The 21,904-nt window shown below is 42.3% G+C and overlaps 1 protein-coding gene across 2 annotated transcripts in view; it reads right to left on the reverse strand.

Annotated features, from left to right (window-relative positions):
- The window catches only part of LOC140487770 (breakpoint cluster region protein), a 457,801-nt gene that overhangs the window by 303,284 nt on the left and 132,613 nt on the right, over nucleotides 1–21,904 (reverse strand). For both annotated transcript variants that reach the window (XM_072587008.1, XM_072587009.1), the window contains exons 2-3: nucleotides 20,541–20,725; nucleotides 1,472–1,576 (exon numbers count right to left, since the gene is read on the reverse strand). In XM_072587008.1, coding sequence (XP_072443109.1) covers nucleotides 1,472–1,576; nucleotides 20,541–20,725 — 290 coding nt within the window. The remainder of the gene's footprint in view (nucleotides 1–1,471; nucleotides 1,577–20,540; nucleotides 20,726–21,904) is intronic.

The raw sequence follows: 21,904 nt of genomic DNA on the forward strand, positions 1-21,904 counted from the left end.
GCTTAGTTGTAGGAGATAGAGAGTAGTATTGAAAGAATACTTTTCAGAATGGAAAGTTGTGACTATGATGCTCCATAGGAATGTGCTGGGACCATGGTCTACATAAATGATTTCGAGGAAAACATAGCCTGTCTAATTAATAAGTTTGCGGATGACACAAAGATTAGAGGAGTTGCAGATAGTGAAGAGTATTGTCAGAGGATATGGATCAGTTACAGGCATGGGCAGAAAAAGGACAGATGGAATTTCATCCAGACAAATGAGAGGTGATGCTTTTTGGAAGGTCAAATACAGGCCTAAATTATACAGTGAATGGCAGAACCTTTAGGAGTATTGCTATGCAGACAGATCTGGGTGTGCAGCTCCACAGATCAGTGCAGGTGCCAGCACAGATAGATATGGTAATAAAAAAGACCTATATAGCAATAAAAAAGACCTATATAGCATGCTTGCCTTCATTGGAAGGGGCATTGAGGATAAAGATGGACAAGTTATGCTGCAGTTTTATAGAACTTTAGTTAGACCACACTTGGAATATTGTGTACAGTTCTGGTTACCACACTACCAGAAGGATATGAATGCTTTGGGGAGGGTACAGAAAATGTTGCCTGGTATAGGGAATTTTAGCTATGAAGAAAGGTTGGATCAACTAGGCTTCTATTCACCGAAATGCAGGACATTGAGGGGGGTGACCTGATAGAAATGTCTAAGATTGTGAATGGGATGGATAGAGTGGAAAGTATAACGTTTTTGCCCCAGGGTGGAGGGGTCAATTACTAGGGGACACAGGTTCAAGGTTTGGCGGGAAGGGGAGGGGGGGGGGGGAGGTTTAAAAGAGATGTGAGGCATGTTTTTCACACTAAGGGTGGTGACTCTGGAGCACACAGCTAGAGGTGGTGGCGGAAGCAGACAAATAGCAGCATTTTAGAAGAACTTGGACGAATACATGAATAGGAGGGAATAGAAGGATATGAATCCTGCAAGTGAAGATGGTTTTAGTTCTATGCTGTTTGTTCTATGGGTAGTAAGTAAAGTCGCCATAGTTCCAGAGGACCATAGGGCTGCTCCCTCATTAAAGACAAACAACTCGTGTGGAGTTTAACATAAGGGTCACCACACCTCAGTCAAGCAGTAAGGTTGAGAAGGCAGGACCTTCAATAACAGGGCAGTAATCCAGGGAGAAATCACATCTATTGCATGTTTGCCACTTCCATAGTTTCTGTTCAGGGTTGAATGTGTATGATTATGTGTCAATTATTTTACTATGCAACATCCCTCCAACTGGGTAAATGGAATTAGTAGAGCCAGTGCAATGTTCAGAAAGCCCAGAACTTGCTTTCGAATTGGCCTTGTATAGTCTGTTGTGTACAGTGCTTCAATTTACCCAACCTTTTCTCAATTTTTCATTGGACTATATCCTTTGAAATGTAAAGAGATTTGTCCTACAGAGATAGTGTACTCTTATACATACCAATAAAAGTGCCTCTAGATGATTCAAGTATATTTCCTCACTGGCTAGGATTCCAGATAGAACCCATTTTCGCATCTCCAGGCCCTTTTCCAAATCTGGTTCGCTCTGTTGAGAAATAGAAATAGAAATAATAGCTTGTTTCTATTAGAATTTATGGAAATAAAATTGACCTCACAGATAAAGTCAAAGAAAGCCATCACTAAGTTACGAGGAAATATGATAAATACACTAAAATACCTTGAATCTGGCATTTCTTTTCATTTCAGATGCCAAGTAACAATGATAGCTTACCATATTCAATGCAAAAAAACACTGGGGCACTATGTTTGACCTCATGATTCTTGTTTTAGAGAGATGAACCTATCAAAGATCCTATACTCTGTCTAGAAATGCTGCTCACTCCGAGTTATAGGATGCAGAGAATACATGTAGTCTAAGCTGCAATATCCCAAGATTCAATAACCTGCTGCTGTTCATTGTGGTGCTTCATGGAGTTGGTTGGGTAAAGTAGGAAGTGCTCACTGCCAAATACAACATTAAACAAAATGTATAGTAAAGAAGGGCATAAGAAATTTGGTATAAAGATAGCTGTTGTTTCAGCCTCCAACAACTGTGACTCCATCCATGCTGGCAGATGTGGTGAATTTCTAGCAGTTTACTTTCACTGAATATACTTGTAAAATCTGTACAATGAGCCTGTGAACCAAACAAATGTTCACTGCCATTTTCTTTCTTTATTACTCTTGCAATGAAAACAGCTCTGTCTCTAACTACTGGAACTCTTTTGCAAGTTCTGGAATAGTTTCCAGGGAGTCAATAAATTGCAGAATGCTAACAAGGTCCCTGCAGAGAAAAAGCAGGGGCCCTCAAATTTTCCATAAGTGATGTTTATTCAGACAATCAAATCTTCCTCAATTAAGACACTTTTGTCATGTTGGATGGAGATCTACCCTAGCAACACTACCACCTAAATTTTGCTCCAATTCCACAGCAACTGAACTAATAGTCCGAATGGGGAAAAAATACACTATCATCAATGAGTCCTAAATTACATAGATAGATAGAACATTGCATAGATCATTACAGTGCAGTACTGGTCCTTTGGCCCTTGTTGATGTGCTGATCTGTGAAACCAATCCAAAGCCCATCTATCCTACACTATTCCATTTTCGTCCATATGTCTATCCAATGACCATTTAAAACTTCTAAAATTCTAACTTCTTCTGAATGAGCTGCCAGAGGAAGTGGTGGAGGCTGGTACAATTGCTACATTTAAAAGGCATCTGGATGGAAACATGAATAGGAAGGTTTTGAGGAATATGGGCCAAATGCTGATAAATGGGACTAAATCAATTTAGAATATCCAGTCAGCACGAATGAGTTGGACTGAAGAGTCTGTTAGCATATTGTACAGGATTCTATGACTTTAAGAATGTTAAGCATTGCTGATGAGCTGAAATCAGAGCTTCAGACACTGTGGCATATCCAGGAGGGGGAGAGTTAACTTGATGCTGGGTTCCAGTTAATCACATCCTGTAGCTTAAATATTTCAACTTTGGCCACTGGTCAGGGTCTGGAGGATGCGACAATAAGTGAGGCAGGGATCCTGAGCACAAAATTGGAGGAGTGTCAGCTCTTGACCTTGTCCAATACGTATGAGGTGCTTGCTCCTTATATGGATAGAAAAGAATCTGCAGGAAACATAGTTAAACTGACCACCGTGGTCCAAGAAGCCATTCAAGCAGGGGAGCACAAAGAAAAGTGACAGTGGTGGGGGATTCTATAATTAAGGGATCAGATGCAGAATCGTGAGACCTGCATATGTGTTACCTACCTCAAAACCTTCCTAATCATGTTTCTATCCAGATGCATTTTAAATGCTGCCAAGGTGAAGAATGCCTAGAGTCTCTCAGGAAGAAGGGGGAGAATCCAGCTATTGGGGTACCTACTGGCACCAATAACACAGACAAGAGGTCTAACTGGGGACTGTCAGGAATAATATTTAAAAAATAGAACCACAAAGGTTGTAATCTAGGGATTATTGCCAATTTGCACGTAGCTCAGATAATGTGATAAGTAGCTGAGGGAAATAAACATGTGACTAAAGGAGTGATGCAGGAAAATTGGTTCCATTTCGTGGGCACTGGTATCAGTATTTGGACAGAAAGGAACAGTGCTGTTGGGATAGACTCTGCCTGAACCAAGCACAGGCCAGGATGGAAAGTCTAAATAGGGTGCTCATGAGGACTTTAAACTGGGTAAAAGAGGGGGAGGGTTCCGAAGAGGTTATTAAAGTTTCCAGAACAAGCAACAGGACACACAGCATGCAAAGGGTCAGGAGTCTAACTTCTGATACAGCACATAAGGGAACTATTTTGAGAAGATGGTGGGGGCAGTTGATGCAGGATTGAGACTGTTGTATTAAATGCTTGCAATATACAAAGCAAGGTAAATAAGCTTGTAGCGTAGATTGAAATTGGCAGATAGTGTGTTGTGGGCATCACAGTAACATGGCTGCAAGGGGATCCAGGCTGGGAACTAAACATGCAAAAATACACATCCAAGTGAAAGGGCAGGCAGTTTGAAAGTGGGGGTGGGTAAGAAATGAAATTAAATCAATAGCACAAAGATATAAAGGTTGGAAGAGGTAGAATCTGTAAGGATAGACTGAGGAACAACAACAAAGAAAAATAATGAAACAAAATCAGAAAATCTTCTTCAGAGAAGGGTCACTGGACTCATAACACGAATGCTGCTCCCTCTACAGATGCTGTCAGACCGTTTCCAGCAATTTCTAATTGTTTCTGATTTCCAGCAACCGTCATTCTTTGTTTAACGAAGAAAAGACCCTAATGTGAGTTATGTATAGACTCTCGAGCTGCAGTCAGAATGTGGAGCAGAAAATAAATCAGGAGATAGAAAAGGCATGTAAGAAAGGCACTATTACAATAATCAAGGGGATTTCAATATGCAGGTGGACTGGGAAAATCTGGTTGTTGCAGATCACTAGAAAATACATATATGGAATGTTGAAGAAATGGGTATTTTTTTGGAGAGGGGAAAAATCAGCTTAGAATTACATATAGTGTACAAGCAGGCTCTTCGGCCCATCAAGTCCACACCGACCCTCTGAAGAGCATCCCACCCAGACCCAGATTCCTTACCCTATCCCTTTAACCCTGCAAAACCACCTAGCTTGCACATCCCTGACACTACAGGCAATTTAGCATTGCCAATCCATCTAACCTACTCATCTTTGCACTGGGGAGGAAAACCAGAGCACCCAGAGAAAACCTATGCAAACACTGAGAGAATGTGCAAACTTCACACAGTCGCCAGAGGGTGGAATCAAGTCTGAGAGGCAGCAGTGCTAAGCACTGAGCCACCGTGCTACCTCTTTTCTAGTTTAAACACAAACACCCCTCAACTATCAACCTTTGCTTCCTGTCACTTACTGACAATTCTGGATTCAATTTGCCAAATTTCCTTGAATGCCATGGGCTCTTACGTTTGCTACCAGCTTCCCAACTGGGACCTATTCAAAAGCTCGGCTGAATTCCAACTACACTTCATCAAAAGCACTGCCCTCATTTACATACCCAATCAGCTTCTGGTAGAGTCCACTAAGGAACAGGCAATTCTGGATTTGGCGATGTGTAATGAGGCAGACTTGATTAGGGAGTTTAAGGTGAAGAAACTCCTAGGGGGCAGTGACCACAAAATGAACAAATTCACATTGCAGGTTGAATCACATGTAACCATATTCCAAGTGAGTAAAGATAACTATAAACACGAGGGAGTAGCTGGCTAGTGTTGGAAGGGGAGTCTAGTAGGGAACATAATGGGGTAACAATGACAGGAGTGTCTGGGGATAATTTGGGAGGTACAGCAGAAATTCATCCCAAGGAAGAAATAACATACTAAGGTGAGAATTAATCAACCACTGCTAACAAGGGGAGTCAGAGACAACATAAAACGAAGAGGAAAAAGCATACAATCTGGTGAAGACTAGTGGAAAGCCAAAAGATTCGGAAGCCGGGGGAGACTGGAGGGGTGGCTGGTGAGGGGGCAAGGGTCTGGCAGATGGAGTACAATTTTGGTAAATGTGAGGTGATCAACTTTGCAGTTAAACCATAGGTCACAGTATTATTTAAATGGTGAAAGATTGCAGCATGCTGTCGTGCAGAGGGACTTAGGAGGGCTTGTACATGAATCACTAAAAATTGATTTGCAGATGCAATTAGTAATCAGGAAGGCAGATGGAATATTGGTTTCCAGTGCTAGAGGGATTGAACTTCAGAGTAGGGAGGTTCTACTGCAATCGTACAAGGTGTTGGTGAGGCTGCACCTGGAGTATTGTGCACAGTTCTGGTCTCCTTACTTGAGGAAGGATATACTGGCTTTGGGGGCAGTGTACAGGATGTTCACCACATTGATTCCAGAGATGAGGGAGTTATCCTATGAGGAGAGGTTGCATCATCTGGGACTGAACTCGCTAGAATTTAGAAGAATGAGAGGGGATCATATAGAAACATATAAAATTATGAAAGGAATAGATAAGATAGAAGCAGGCAAGTTGTTTCAGCTGGTGGGTGAGACTAGGACTAGGGACATGGCTCAACATTAGGGGAGTAGATTTAGGACAGAGATGAAGAGGAATTGCTTTCCCTATAGAGTAGTGAATCTACGGAATTCTCTGCCCAAGGAAGCAGTAGAGGCAGCTTCATTAAATATATTCAAGACACAGTTGGATGGGTTTTTGCGTGGTAGAGGAATTAAGGGTTATGGGGATAATGCAAGAAGGAGAAGCTGAGACAATGGATAGATCAGCCATGATCTTAAGGAGTGGCGGAACAGGCTTGATAGGCCAAATGGCCGACTCCTACTTCTGTTAATATGGAACTATGAAGGTTCAGCAGCAGCAACGGTATCTGCAGTGGCAGCGTTGAGAACTGATTAAAAAGCAGAGGACTTATCAAAGACTGTTGAACTTTGAACTTATTCCTTTTCCTATTTTAAACTATGAAACACTTTATTTTTCTATTATTCTATGAAGTAATGCTTCACTTTTTAACTCTCGTTTCAGTTACTACTTTTTTTTGTACCTATGTGCCTAAGATGGTGTCACATGTGGCAAAATTATAAACTTTTCACTGTACTCCTGCGAGACTCTCGGATGGTTTGTTGCCCCCCGGGTGCCAGGGTCCAAGACGTCCCGGACCATGTCTTCAGAATCCTTAAGGGGGAGGGTGTGCAGCCAGAAGTCATGGTGCACATTGGCACCAACGACATAGGTAGGAAGAGGGGTGGGGAGGTCATTCAGGAGCTCAGGGAGTTAGGCTGGAAGCTAAAAGCTAGGACGGACAGAGTCGTCATCTCTGGGTTGTTGCTGGTTCCACGTGACAGTGGGGCAAGGAATAGGGAGAGAGTGCAGTTGAACACGTGGCTGCAATGATGGTGTAGGAGGGAGGGCTTCAGGTATTTGGACAATTGGACTGCATTCTGGGGAAGGTGGGACCTGTACAAGCAGGACGGGTTGCACCTGAACCAGAAGGGCACCAATATCCTGGGAGGTAGGTTTGCTAGCACTCTTCAGGGGGGTTTAAACTAATTTAGCAGGGGGATGAGATCCGGACTTGTAGTCCAGCAAGTAGATTAGCTGTTTTTTTAGGATGTCCAAGAATGTAGTGAGGCTGTGGAGAAGGTAGCACTGACAGGGAATAGAACATAGAACATAGAAAAATACAGCTCAGTACAGGCCCTTCGGCCCTCGATGTTGCGCCGACCGAAGTCTACCTAACCTACACTAGCCCAATAACCTCCATATGCTTGTCCAATGCCCGCTTAAATGACCATAAAGAGGGAGAGTCCTCCACTGCTACTGGCAGGGCATTCCATGAACTCACAACCCGCTGAGTAAAAAATCTACCCCTAACATCTGTCCTATACCTACCACCCCTTAATTTAAAGCTGTGTCCCTTAGTAACAGCTGACTTCATTAGCAGAAAAAGGTTCTCACTGTCAACCCTATCTAAATCCCTAATCATCTTGTACACCTCTATCAAATCTCCCCTAAACCTTCTTTTCTCCAATGAAAACAGTCCCAAGTGCCTCAGCCTTTCCTCATATGATCTTCCTACCATGCCAGGCAACATCCTGGTAAACCTCCTCTGCACTCGTTCCAATGCCTCCACAACCTTCCTATAGTATGGCGACCAAAACTGCACACAATACTCCAGATAAGGCCGCACCAGAGTCTTATACAACTGCAACATGACCTCAGGACTCCGGAACTCAATTCCTCTACCAATAAAGCCCAATACACCATATGCCTTCTTCACAGCACTATTTACCTGGGTGGCAACTTTCAAAGATCTGTGTACATGGACACCAAGATCCCTCTGCTCATCCACACTACCAAGTAGTCTACCATTAGCCCAGTAACCCATCTTCTTGTTACTCCTACCAAAGTGAATGACTTCACACTTAGCTACATTGAATTCCATTTGCCACCTTACTGCCCACCTCTGCAACTTATCTATATCCCGCTGTAACCTGCCACATCCTTCTTTGCTGTCCACAACTCCACCGACTTTCGTGTCATCTGCAAACTTGCTCACCCAGCCTTCAAGCCCCTCCTCCAGGTCATTTATAAAAATGACAAACAGCAATGGTCCCAAAACAGATCCTTGTGGAACACCACTAGTAACTGCACTCCAAGATGAACCGTTACCATCAACTACTACCCTCTGTCTCCTTCCAGCCAGCCAATTCCTAATCCAAACCTCTAACGCACCCTCAATGCCATACCTCCGTAGTTTTTGCATTAGCCTGCCATGGGGAACCTTATCGAACGCCTTGCTAAAATCCATATACACCACATCTACTGCTTTACCCTCGTCCACCTCCTTAGTCACCTTCTCAAAGAATTCAATAAGGTTTGTGAGGCACGACCTGCCCTTCACAAAACCATGCTGACTATCCTTGATCACATTATTCCTATCCAGATGTTCATAAATCCTATCCCTTACAATTCTCTCTAAGACTTTGCCCACAACAGAAGTGAGACTCACTGGCCTATAGTTACTTGGGCTATCCCTGCTCCCCTTCTTGAACAAGGGGACCATATTCGCTATCTTCCAGTCTTCTGGCACTATTCCCATAGACAACGACGACATAAAAATCAAGGCCAATGGCTCCGCTATCTCCTTGCGGACACAGAGATGGGTTCAAGTGTGTATACTTCAACGCAAGGAGGATCAGAAATAATGAACTTAAGGTGTGGATCGGTACTTGGGACTAGGATGTTGTGGCCATCACGGAAACGTGGATAGGAGGACAGGAATGGTTGTTGGAGGTTCCTGGTTATAGATGTTTCAGTAAGATTAGAGAGGGTGGTAAAAAAGGACGGGGTGTGGCATTGCTAATTAGAAATGGTATAACGGCTGCAGAAAGGCAGTTCGAGGGGGATCTGCCTTTGGAGGTAGTATGGACTGAAGTCAGAAACAGGAAAGGAGCAGTCACCATGTTGGGTGTTTACTATAGGCCCCCCAATAGCAGCAGAGATGTGGAGAAACAGATTGGGAAACAGATTTTGGAAAGGTGCAGAAGCCACAGGGTAGTAGTCATGGGCGATTTCAACTTCCCAAAGATAGATTGGAAGCTCTTTAGATCAAGTAGATTGGATGGGGTGGTGTTTGTGCAGTGTGTCCAGGAAGCTTTTCTAACTCAGTATGTAGATTGTCCGACCAGAGGGGAGGCCATATTGGATTTGGTACTTGGTAACGAACCGGGACAAGCGATGGGCTTGTTCGTGGGTGAGCATTTTGGTGATGGTGACCACAATTCTGTGACTTTCACCTTGGTTATGGAGAGAGATAGGTGCATGCAATAGGGTAGGTTTTACAATTGGGGGAAGGGCAAATACGATGCTGCAAGACAGGATCTGAGGAGCATAATTTGGGAGCATAGGCTGTCAGGGAAGGATGTTGTTGAAATGCGGAACTTTTTCAAGGAACAGATACGACGTGTCCTTCATATGTATGTACCTATCAGGCAGGAAAGAGATGGTCATGTGAGAGAACCTTGGTTGACGAGGGAGGTTGAATGTCTAGTAAAGAGGAAGGAGGCGGCTTATATAAGGTTGAGGAAACAAGGTTCAGACAGAGCATTGGAGGGATACAGGATAGCCAGGAGAGAACTGAAGAAAAGGATTAGGAGAGCTAAGAGAGGGCATGAAAAATCTTTGGCGGGTAGGATCAAGGATAACCCCAAGGCCTTTTATGCACGTGAGAAACATGAGAATGACGAGAACGAGGGTAGGTCCGATCAACGACAGTAGTGGGAGACTGTGTATTGAGTCGGAAGAGATAGGAGAGGTCTTGAATGAGTACTTTTCTTCAGTATTTACAAATGAGAGGGACTGTATTGTTGAAGAGGAGAGTATGAAATGGACTGGTAAGCTAGAGGAGATACTTGTTAGGAAAGAAGATGTGTTGGGCATTTTGAAAAACTTGAGGATAGACAAGTCCCCCGGGCCTGACGGGTTATATCCTAGGATTATGTGGGAAGCAAGAGAGGAAATTGCAGAGCCGTTAGCAATGATCTTTTCGTCGTCACTTTCAACGGGGGTGGTACCAGAGGACTGGAGAGTGGCGAATGTTGTGCCCCTGTTCAAAACAGGGAATAGGGATAACCCCGAGAATTACAGGCCAGTTAGTCTTACTTCGGTGGTAGGTAAAGTAATGGAAAGGGTACTGAGGGATAGGATTTATGAGTATCTGGAAAGACACTGCTTGATTAGGAACAGCCAGCACGGATTTGTGAGGGGTAGGTATTGCCTTACAAGTCTTATTGAATTCTTTGAGGAGATGACCAAGCATGTGGATGAGGGGAGAGCAGTGGATGTAGTGTACATGGATTTTAGTAAAGCATTTGGTAAGGTTCCCCATAATAGGCTTATGCGGAAAGTCAGGAGGCATGGGATAGTGGGAAATTTGGCCAGTTGGATAGAGAACTGGCTAACTGGTCAAAGTCAGAGAGTGGTGGTCGATGGTAAATATTCAGCCTGGAGCCAAGTTACAAGTGGAATTCTGCAGGGATCAGTTCTGGGTCCTCTGCTGTTTGTAATTTTTATTAATGACTTGGAAGAGGGTGTCGAAGGGTGGGTCAATAAATTTGCAAATGATACGAAGATTGGTGGAGTTGTGGACAGTGAGTAGGGCTGTTGTCGGCTGCAAAGGGACTTAGATATGATGCAGAGCTGGGCTGAGGAGTGGCAGATGGAGTTCAACCCTGTCAAGTGTGAGGTTGTCCATTTTGGAAGGACATAAGAATGCGGAATACAGGGTTAACAGTGGGGTTCTTAGTAAGGTGGAGGAGCAGAGGGACCTTGGGGTCTATGTTCATAGATCTTTGAAAGTTGTCACTCAGGTGGGTAGAGCTTGTAAGAAGGCCTATGGTGTATTAGCGCTCATTAGCAGAGGAATTGAATTCAAGAGTCGTGAGGTGATGTTGCAGCTGTACAGGACCTTGGTTAGGCCACATTTGCAGTACTGTGTGCAGTTCTCATCGCCTCACTTTAGGAAAGATGTGGAAGCTTTGGAGAGGGTGCAGAGAAGATTTACCAGGATATTGCCTGGAATGGAGAATAGGTCGTACGAGGATAGGTTGAGTGTGCTAGGTCTTTTCTCATTGGAACGGCGAAGGATGTGGGTTGACTTGATAGAGGTTTATAAGATGATCAGGGGAATAGATAGAGTAGACAGTCAGAGACTTTTTCCCCAGAGTACAACAGAATGTTACAAGGGGACATAAATTTAAGGTGAAGGGTGAAGGTATAGGGGGGATGTCAGGGGTAGGTTCTTTACCCAGAGAGCGGTGGGAGCATGGAATGCGCTGCCTGTGGGAATGGCAGAGTCAGAATCATTGGTGACCTTTAAGTGGCAATTGGATAGGTACATGGATGGGTGCTTAAGCTAGGAGAAATATTCGGCACAACATCGTGGGCCGAAGGGCTGTTCTGTGCTGTATTGTTCTATGTTCTATGAGTTGGTTAAGTTTTCCAAAGCTAAGTGATTCTAAATTCTGTTTTCTTTTGCTTGTGTTTTGACTACAGTGTTTAAATAAATTGTTTTTATTAAAGCTGAGAGCTGCACCACACCTGGAATATCCACTACATATTTGCCTTTGAAATAAGAAAAGGATAGGATCTAGACTACCTGCTTAAATATTTTGAGGGGATCTGGCCTGGCCCATGACAGATAGGAAAAATACAAGTGTAGACTATTTCTAAATGCATTAGGCTTTGGAAAACTGAAGCACAAAGGGGCTTGAGAGTCCTAGTTCAAGATTCTCTTCAGGTTGACATGCAGGTTTGGAAGGCAAATGCAATGTTAGATCAAAGCAAAAGAACAGTGGATGCTGTAAATCAGAAACAACTTGCTGGAAAAGCTCAGCAGCTTGGGCAGTATCTGTGAAGAGAAATCCAAGTTAACATTTTGGATCCAGCGATTCTTCCTGGAATATTGCATACAATTCAGATCACCAGAAGGATGTGGATGCTTTGGAGAGAGTACAGAATATGTTTACCAGGATGTTGCTGATATGGAAAATTTTAGCTATGAAAAAGGTTGGATAGACCTCATTTAGTTTCAATGGAACACAAGAGGTTGAGGGCAACCTAACTGAAGTTTATAATTATATAAATGGTATGGACAGAATGGAAAGCATGAGGCTTTTTCATAGGGTGCAGTGGCCAATTACTAGAGGATACAGGTTCAAGGTGCAGGCAGCAGAGACGTTTAAAAGAAATGTATGAGGCAAGTTTTTCACACAAAGAGGGGTGAATACCTGGAACGTGCTGTCAGATGTGGTGGTGGAAGCAGACACAATAGCAGCATTTAAGAAGGACCTAGACGAATACATGAATAGGAAGGGAATAGAAGGGTACGGATCCTGTAAACGAAGACAGTTTTAGTTTGGAAAGGCAAAATGGATTGGTGCAGGATTGGAGGCCCAAAGTGCCTGTTCCTGCACTGTCTTGTTCTTTGTTCTAACCGAAGAAAATCCTTATCAGTCAGGAAATTATATTTAGGAGATTGATGGGATTATAACCAAGTCCCCAGGGCCTGATGCTCTGCATCCCACAGTACTTAAGGAAGTGACCCTAGAAATCGCAGCCACATTGGTGATCATTTTCCAGCACTCTATAGACTCTGGAGGAGTTCGAATGGACTGGAGGGTAGCTAATGTAACCCCACATTTTCAAAAAGGAGGGAGAGAAAACGGAATTATAAGCAGGGAGGCAAGTGAGAGGCTCGAAGGAGGTTCAGTGATCAGAAATAATAAATTAAAGAGACAGGTCAGGCTGGAACAAGACAGGGAGCAAGGAATGACTGTTGGATTAAAATGCATCTACTTCAATGCAAGAAGGCTGACAGGTAAGGCCGATGAACTCTGAGACTGGGACATTATCACCAATACAGAAACATAGCTAAGGGACTGTCAGCATAATGTGCTTGGGTACAGGTGCTTTACGCAGGACAGAGGAGGGGAAAAAGGGGAGGGGGAGTTGCATTTTTGACTAAGGCAAGTATAACAGCAGTAGTCAGAGATGATATAATTAAAGGATTATCCTGAGAGGCTTTATGGGTGGAGCTATGAAATATAAAGGGGATGGTGATGTTACTGAGATTGTACTATAGGCCACCAAATAGTCAAAGTGGAACAAATATGCAGGGAGACTTGCAAAAGAAATAGGGTTGTCATAGTACTGGATTTTAATTTTTCTAACATAGACTGGGACTCCCATAGTGATAAAGGGGGTGGCATTTGTTCAGTGCATTCAGGAAAGTTTCCTCAAGCAATATATAGAGGGTCTTACTCAGGAAGGAGCAAAATTCGACCTATCCTTGTGAAATAGGGCAGGACAGGTGACAGTGGGGGAGCACTTTGGGTCCAGTGACCATAATCCTATTAATTTTAAAATAATTATGGAGAGGGACAAAACTTTCACAGGTTCAAGTTTTAAATTGTGGCAAAGCAAATTTTGATGGAATTAGACAGGAACAGCTTGTTTGCAGACAAAGGGACCTCCGGCAAGTGGGAGGCCATTAGAAGAGAGATAGCTAGAGTTCAAGGTCTTTATGTGCCTGTAAGAGTGAAGGGCAAGGTTGGCAAGAATAGGGAATCCTGGATGGCAAAAGACTTTGAGGCTTTGACCAGAAAAAAAAGAGGCAGCATGGCTCAGGTACTGGGAGTTGGGATCAAGGGATATCCTGAAGGTATTTAGGGGATACAGGAGTTTAGTGAAGAATGAAATCAGGAGGGTGAAAACAGGCACAAGATAGCCTTGGCTGAGAAGTTTAGGCTGAATGCAGAAAGGTTCTTTAAGTATATTAAAGGAAAATGAATAACTAGAGACAGAATAGGACCCATCAAGGGCCAATGTGGACATGTATGCCTGAATCCACAGATAGTGAAGGACACTGTCAGAGAATACAACAGAATATAGACAGATTGGAGAGTTGGGTCGAGAAATTCAGGCAAATGCGAGGTGATGAAATTTGGAAGATTTTGCCAAATCAAAATCAAGAGGGAACCATACAGTAAATGGAAAAGTCCTGGGAAAATTGATATACAGAGATATCTGGGTGTTCAGGTTGTTTATATCCTGAAGGTAGCAACGCAGGTCAATAGAGTGGTCAAAAAGGCACATGGCATGCTTTTCTTCATCGGACAGGGTGTTGAGTACAAGAGTTGGAAGGTCATGTTACAGTTGCACAGGACTTTGGGTCAGCTACATTTGGAATATTGCATACAGTTCTGGTCGCCATATCACCAAGAGGATGTGGATGCTTTGGAGAGGTGCAGAGGAGGTTCACCAGAAAGTTGCCTGGTTTGGTGGGTGCTAGCTATGAAGAGAGGTTGAGTAGATTAGGATTATTTTCATTAGAAAGACTGAGGTTGAGGGGGAACCTGATTGAGGTCTACAAAATCATGAGAGGTATAGACAGGGTGGATAGCAAGAGAACAGGGGACTCAATGTGAAAGGGGAAAAGTTTAAGGGAGATATGCATAGAAAGTTCTTTACGCAGAGGATGTTGGGTGTCTGGAATATATTACTAGCAAAGGTGTTAGAGGCGGACACGCTAGCATCATTTAAGATGTATCTGTCTTAAATGATACATGAATGGGCAGGGAGCAGAGAGATACAGAACCTTAGAAAATAGACGACATATTTAGATAGAGGATCTGGATCAGCAGAGGCTTGGAGGGCCGAAGGGCCTGTTCCTGTGCTGTAATTTTATTTGTTCTTTGATATGGCTGCACCAGAATCGATCTTCATTCAAACTGGATGACCATTCAATCAGACGTGTGATTGTTTCTGAATTTGATGTTGCTAAGCAATATAACTGTTTCAAAACAAATATAGGAAGATGATATGAACTCTGCTGGATCTCTTACTCCATTTATGCCTAGTGAGGTTCGTTCACTGTCTCAAGTCCACGTACCAACAATAACTACAACGGCTTGCAGGCCAGGAGCCTGAAGAAACTTTTAACTGTTTAGCTGAGGCTTGGCTTTGCTTGGCTGACCCACAGTCCCTCTGATCAGCATGTCTCCTGACTGAGGTTATGCAATTGCCTCCACTAAGTGGTGTTCCACAAACTCTGTTGAACTATGCTCCCCTTGCCGCATTTTTTCCAATATAAAGCCAGTTATAATGCCTGGGCGAAGTCCAGTTGGGCTTCAGCTAGTAGGCATTTTTGCAGTTACATCCATTAATCCCATATACCAAACAAACTCTAAGCATTTCATTAAGGATTAAACAAAGTACCTCGCTTCTGCCACTCATCTAATCTAGTCAAAAATCTCGATAAGGATTCCCCTGGTTCTCGAATTGCTGATAGAAGTGATAGTGCCTCAGAATTGGAGGTGGCTTGAGATCATAATATTCCTCAACATCAATTCTTAAAAGGTTTCGGATCTGGTGCCTCAGGAAAAGTTAAGCTCCTAATGAGAAAGCTTCAGCTCAACAGGCTGTCAGGACTAAAACCTGTTGGTTTTCACCTGTCACAATGTCATTTGCCTGGGAAAACTTTCCACATACTGGGCTCAGTCCTTGATGGCAGAGTCGAACAAATCAAACTTCCCAAACGAAGACATGGTGTAAGAAGTGCTTACTCCAACTCAAAGATGACTGTTGCGATCAATTATCTTCAGGATTGTGCTATACTATCATCACCAGTGAAACAACTCCACAGAGGTCACCAAGTCAGCTTTTATTTACGAATGAACAGTCCTTGACTATATTACTGCCTCATTCAGAGTCAGGTATCACAGCCAGTATATTCCTTCCTGTAGTCAGCCAGGTATTCCTGACTGGACCAAATTAACTGTGCCAATCAGGGAACACATATTCTAAGACATCCATCTTGATGAAATTGCTATAATCACCACACTACCAATCATTAATTTTATTACAAAATATTTCAATTAATTATACAATCATTTTTATTGTTATGTTGTGTACATGAGTACCTTCACCAAAGAAGAGGAGAGGATGAGTCATTATTTGTGGGTGGCACAGTGGATCAGTGGTTCGCATTGCTGCCTCATAGCTCCAGGGACCCAGGTTTGAATCCAGCCTCAAGTGACTATCTGTGTGGAGGTAGTACATTCTCCCTGTGTCTGCTCCTGTTTCCTCCCACAATCCGAAGAGATGCAGCTTAGGTGATATAGCCACAGTAAATTGCCCACATTGTTCAGGGATATGTACAGTTAGGTACACTAGTCAAAGGTAAATGTCAGATAATAGGATAGGGGAATGGGTCTGATTAGATTCTATACAGTGTGGAAACAGGCCCTTCTGCCAAACAAGTGCACACCGACCCTCCGAAGAGTAACCCACCCAGAACCATTCCCCAATATTTACCCCTGACTAATGCATCTAACACTACGGGCAATGATCCTTCAGTTATTTCATCTTGACAACTGCTATGATATTCGCCTTCATCAAAAATGCAACTCCCCCTCCCCTTTATCCACCACATCATAACTGCCTAAAGCGCCTGCACCCTGGTACATTAAGCTGCCAGTCCTGTCCCTCCCTTAGCCATGTTTCTGTAATGGTTATAATATCCCAGTCCCACATACCAGTCCATGCCGAGTTCATTGGCCTTACCTGCCAGCCTTCTTGCATTGAAATAGATGCAATTTTTTTTTTTGGTTTGGTTTTTAGCAAGCAATCGGTTTGAAGTTGCTAGTCAAAGAAAGATGCTAGGGAAAAAGATTCCCTGATTCAACAGATATTCCTGGCTGACTCACTCTCTCTCTAACATTTCTCATATAAGAACCTGTGTTTGAATTTACCTTTTTGCCAGGGGTTATGTTTATTGGGGTGTTGCAGGAAATTAGAACAGCTCTTTTGTAAAGTTGCGGGGATATTCTATTGGTTGGGTTTTCAAATAGTTGTTATTTTAAATTCTGTTTTCTTTTGCTTGTGTTTCATTCGGTGGTGTGTAAATAAATTGTTTTACTTGAAGCCAAGTGGCCTGACCAGCTGCATCACTTCTGGAATATCCACCTTACATTTACCTAAAACAACTAAAAAGGTAGGGTCTGAGCTACCTTCTTAAAATGTTTTGAGGGGGTTTGGCCCAGCCTGCAACACACCTCACTAAAACTCTTGTCCATAATGCGCTCAGCAGCTTGGATAACCCTGAATGCATTCAGCTCCAGCTCTAGCTCCCTAACATGGTCTCCCAGGAGCTGTAGCTTGGTGAACTTCCCACAGGTATAGTCACCTGGGATAATGGAAACCTCCCTGACCATCCACACCCTGCAGGAGGAATATGTGACTGCTCTAAATGCCATATCAACTGCTTTAAGACTAAAGAGGAAAGTTAAAAGGACTTTACCTGAACTTACTTGTACTACTTGCTGAGCCACTGCTCTCTGAAGCTTCTTGAGCCAAAGCTTTATTACTCACCTTGCTACCAACCATTTTTCCAATCGCACATCTATCTACCCCACCTTTTCTCTTGGTTAGAGGAGGAGGGGAGGAGGGAAACTCTACAGTGATATAGTGTTTGGTCCTTAAGCACTCATTAACACTAGGTCTGCGACAATCACTCTTCAGTGCAGGTGATTGCTTCAAGGCTGCAACGTATGTGCCAAAGAGATGCCTCTCCCTCTCGGTCACCCTCTGCTTGATTTCAAGGGAGGTGACAAAAGTGACTGATGAGTATAGAGCAATGGATGGCCATAGAGTCATAGGTGTCTGCATGGATTTTAGTAAGACTTCCGAAAGTATCCCTCACGGTAGGTTCATCCAGATGTGTAAGATGCATGGGATCCATGGTGACTTGGCTATGTGGATTCAAAGTTGGCTTGCCCATAGATGGCAGCAGGGAGTGGAAAACTGTTTTTCTGGCTGGCAGTCCATGATTAGTGGTGTTCCACAGGGATCCGTACAGGACCTCTAATGTTTGTAATATATGTAAATGACTTGGACAATACAAAGATCGGTGGAGTTGTGGTTAGTGTAGAAGGTTGTCAAAGAATACAGCAGGATATTGATCGGTTGGCGATATGGCTGAGAAATGGCAGATGGAGTTTAATCTGGGTAAGTGAGAGAGGTGCTGCACTTTGGAAGATCAAATGTCAAGGCAAAGTATAGAGTTAGTGGTAAACCCTCAACAGCATTAATGTGCAGAGGAATCTTCAGATTCAAACCCATAGCATCCTGAAAGTGGCCACTCAAGTAGTTCAGGTGATAACAAAAGCATATGGCATGTGTGTCTTTACTGGTAAGGAAATTGAGTACAAGAATCAGGACGTCATGTTGCAACCTTACAAGACTTCGGTTAGGCCACACTTCAAGAGTATTGTGTTCAATTCTGGTTGCCACATTACTGGAAATATGTGGAGGCTTTGGAAAGGGTGCAGAAGAGGTAACCAGGATGCTGCCTGTCATTAGAGGGTATGAGCTATGAGAGGCTAGAAAAATTCAGGTTGTTTTCTGGGGTGGTGGAGGCTGAGGGGAGACTTGATAGAAGTCTATAAAATCATGCAATGCATAGACAGACTTGATGGTCATAATCTTTTTCCCAGAGCTGAAGTGCCTAATAATAGGGAGCATGCATTTAAGGTGAGAGGAGAAACATTCAAAGGAGATGTGAGGGGCAAGGGTATAACATACAGAATGGCAAGAGTCTGGATCACACTGCCAGGGGTGGTGGAGCAGACAGATATAGGGATATTCAAGGCACTTTTAGATAAGCACATGAATATGCAAGGAATGGAGGAATATGGACGAAGGGCAAGCAGAAGGAACTAGTTTAATATGACATCATGTTTGGCACAACATCGTGGGCTGAAGGGCCCATTCCTGTAAAGTTTATGTTCCATTGAAAGTTTGTGGCTTCACAAAAATTGGAATAATTCTAAGTTCACATTTGGGTAGTTTAAACAACAAAATAATGTGAGTTAATTGGAATACCAGAAACAAATTTGTTGCAAATAAGTATACATGTCACAGCTCCCTCAGCATCAGCAGGTCTAGATTTTCTGGCCTTTCTTTGAAAGGAACTAAGTCATTTCAATATCAAAAGAATTCTCTCAACTTTTATTGAATGAATCGACAGATACTTCCATCTCAGAGAGTTACTCTTAGTTACTCAGAGAGTTACATTTAGCCATTGAAGGATCAAAAGATCAGTTGAAAGGGTGGCACAGACAAAATCAGATTACAGTCTGAATTCTGCCACGGATATTAGAAAAACACTCACTTTTGCAAATAAATTCTATTCCAATTCTCTTTGTTTACAAATGCATATGTTAACAGTTATGGTCACATGTATTCCACTTCAAAGCCAAGTTAAGTTACATAATAAGTAGTAAAATTCAAATACCAATAGGTTTAAGATAGGCTTAGCTTTGCACCAACATCAAATTCTACCTCAAAACACTGTACATTAGGCAACAAATACAAACCTAAGTCAAATTCAACCAGATTGTTTCAATAATCTACAGAAGTTTGTAACAGTTTTGCATTTTGAACAATATGTATTTTCTTCTAACAGAATAAAGACACCTAAAAACTGTTCAAATCTATATTTAATTATTCAAAATATACATTTCTACATATAAAATTAAAATGTAATAGTAGCATAAAAAGATAGCGCTAGTGCTTGGAATAGAACCCTCACAAGGATAAGAGTCTAGTGATGACATTGGCTACAAAAGCTTTCAAAATGCAATTCTGCAAATTGGACCTACACCCTGACAACCCTGAAGCTCCAGTTTCAGATCAATATGAACCTAGAGGCTTGAGTGAGAACACAGGTCCTGAAACCCCTACCCTGGTGGCACTGTAGCTCTCACACCGATAGTAGAGTTCAGGAAAGGAAAGCAACAAGCAGCAGGATTGGGAGCACGAGGATTAGAATGAAAAAGGTTTAAAATGAAAAAGGATCAGCAAGAGAGCAAGACTGGCAGTGGCAGATACTGAAAGCTGGAGAGTCAGCAGCAAAAGGATAGGTTAGGGAGCGAAATTGTATCAATTGGTTCATGCAATCTAATGTTACATCAACACAAAACAACTTACAATTCAAATGTTTCAAATGACCCCAGTTTCTGAATGATGGTGAAATGAAATAACATTAAATGAGGCAATGTCAATCTTGCACTAACTGTCATGCACACATACAAAAAGAGAAAATCATTAGAAAGCAAGTCATTTTCAGCAGTTATTAACCTAAAATGACCTGTCTTGCAACACAGATTTCCTTATGTATGATATTTTATTAGGAATAATCTGAAAATGCCAACATTGCATTGCTTTAACTGGCTACACTACAGTATGCAATGTTAATTAAACATTTATTTGATCTCAGTTATTTTTGATTCATTATGTAGTAGTGATGCTAAGAAGCTACCCTACTCATTCTCTTACGCAACAACATATTTTTTCAAAGTACAATTTTGTTTAATCCCTTCACATCTTTGCATTCTTCTCTAGGCATTGTGTTGGGCTTTACCGTTTCAGAATAAATCTACTCACGGACTTGGTAGATTCCAAGGATCCAGATGAGATAGTGTCCCTGCTACCCCGACTTTTGGAGCTGAGCTGAGGTGATGACGAAGGTGAATCATCTATGTAAGGCATGCTTTCCTGGTTCCGTCTTTGTTCTTCAACTCGATCGGCATCATACGCATAGATTGGCAGTGTGCTGCTGTAGAGTGTGTCTAAAGAATTGTAAATACAAAATAGGAAAACTTCATTGAAGGAGAGCATCAGGCAACTGATTCACCATACAAACATACAGATTAGGACATGTAGGTAACTTGGTCCCTTGAGCTTGTTCCACTATTCAATAAAGTCATGGCTGATCTGATTACACCACTTTCACATCTAACCCAGATAAATTTTCACCCCTTGGTCACAAAAGAAAACTACCAATCAATATGACTCTTCTTCGTTTCTCCAAAGTTAACTTGAAGCATTAATTCTGTTTCTCTGTCCACACAGGATGCCAAACTTGCTGGGTGTCTCCATCATGTTGATTGTTTTTCAGACTTTTTTTTATACATTTCCCCTCAGAATAGACAATAATATTCCATTAGCTTTCCTAATTATTTGTACTTGCATACAAACCTTTAAAATTCAGGCATCAGGACACCCAGACACCTCTGCATCTCTCACCATTTAGCAGACACACTTCTTTACAATTCTCCTGCTAAAATAGACAATTTCACAATTTTCCACATCATACTCCATTTGTCTGATCTTTGCCCATTCACTTAAACGATTTATACTGGTTTGTAGACTCCATGTCCTTTTCACAACTTACTTTTCTAGTATCTTCATCATCAGAAACTTTGTCAACATTACCTTCGATCCCTCCTTCCAAGTTATTTACATAAATTGTAAACAGTTTGACAGCCCAGCATTAATCTCTATGTGATACGCTACTTGTTACTTCTTGTCTACCATAAAATGACTCAGTTTTGCCTGATTAACTATCCATGTTAATGTGTTACCCCCACACCATGATCTTTTAGTTTCCCTAATGTGGCACCTTATCAAATGTTCTCTGGAGATGTAACTATAGTACATCCTCTGGCTCCCCTTTAGTCACAAAACATGTTAGTTCTCAAAGCATGCAAATAAATTGGTTCAACATGATTTCCCTTTCACAAATCATGTTAACTGCCCCTGATTACCTTGACTTTAGCTAAGCGGCCTGCTATTACTCCATAAGAGCTTTAAAAATCTTCCTTATGACAAATGTTAATCTAAATGGCCTGTAAATTCCAACTTTCTGTCTCCCTTTTTGACTAAAGGAGTAACATTCACAATTTTCCATACTAAAGATTCAAAGAATTTTTAACATTTAAAACCATTGCATAAACTATCTCACAAGA

Source organism: Chiloscyllium punctatum, chromosome 17 (genome assembly GCF_047496795.1).
Source record: "Chiloscyllium punctatum isolate Juve2018m chromosome 17, sChiPun1.3, whole genome shotgun sequence".
Taxonomy (NCBI): Eukaryota; Metazoa; Chordata; class Chondrichthyes; order Orectolobiformes; family Hemiscylliidae; genus Chiloscyllium; species Chiloscyllium punctatum.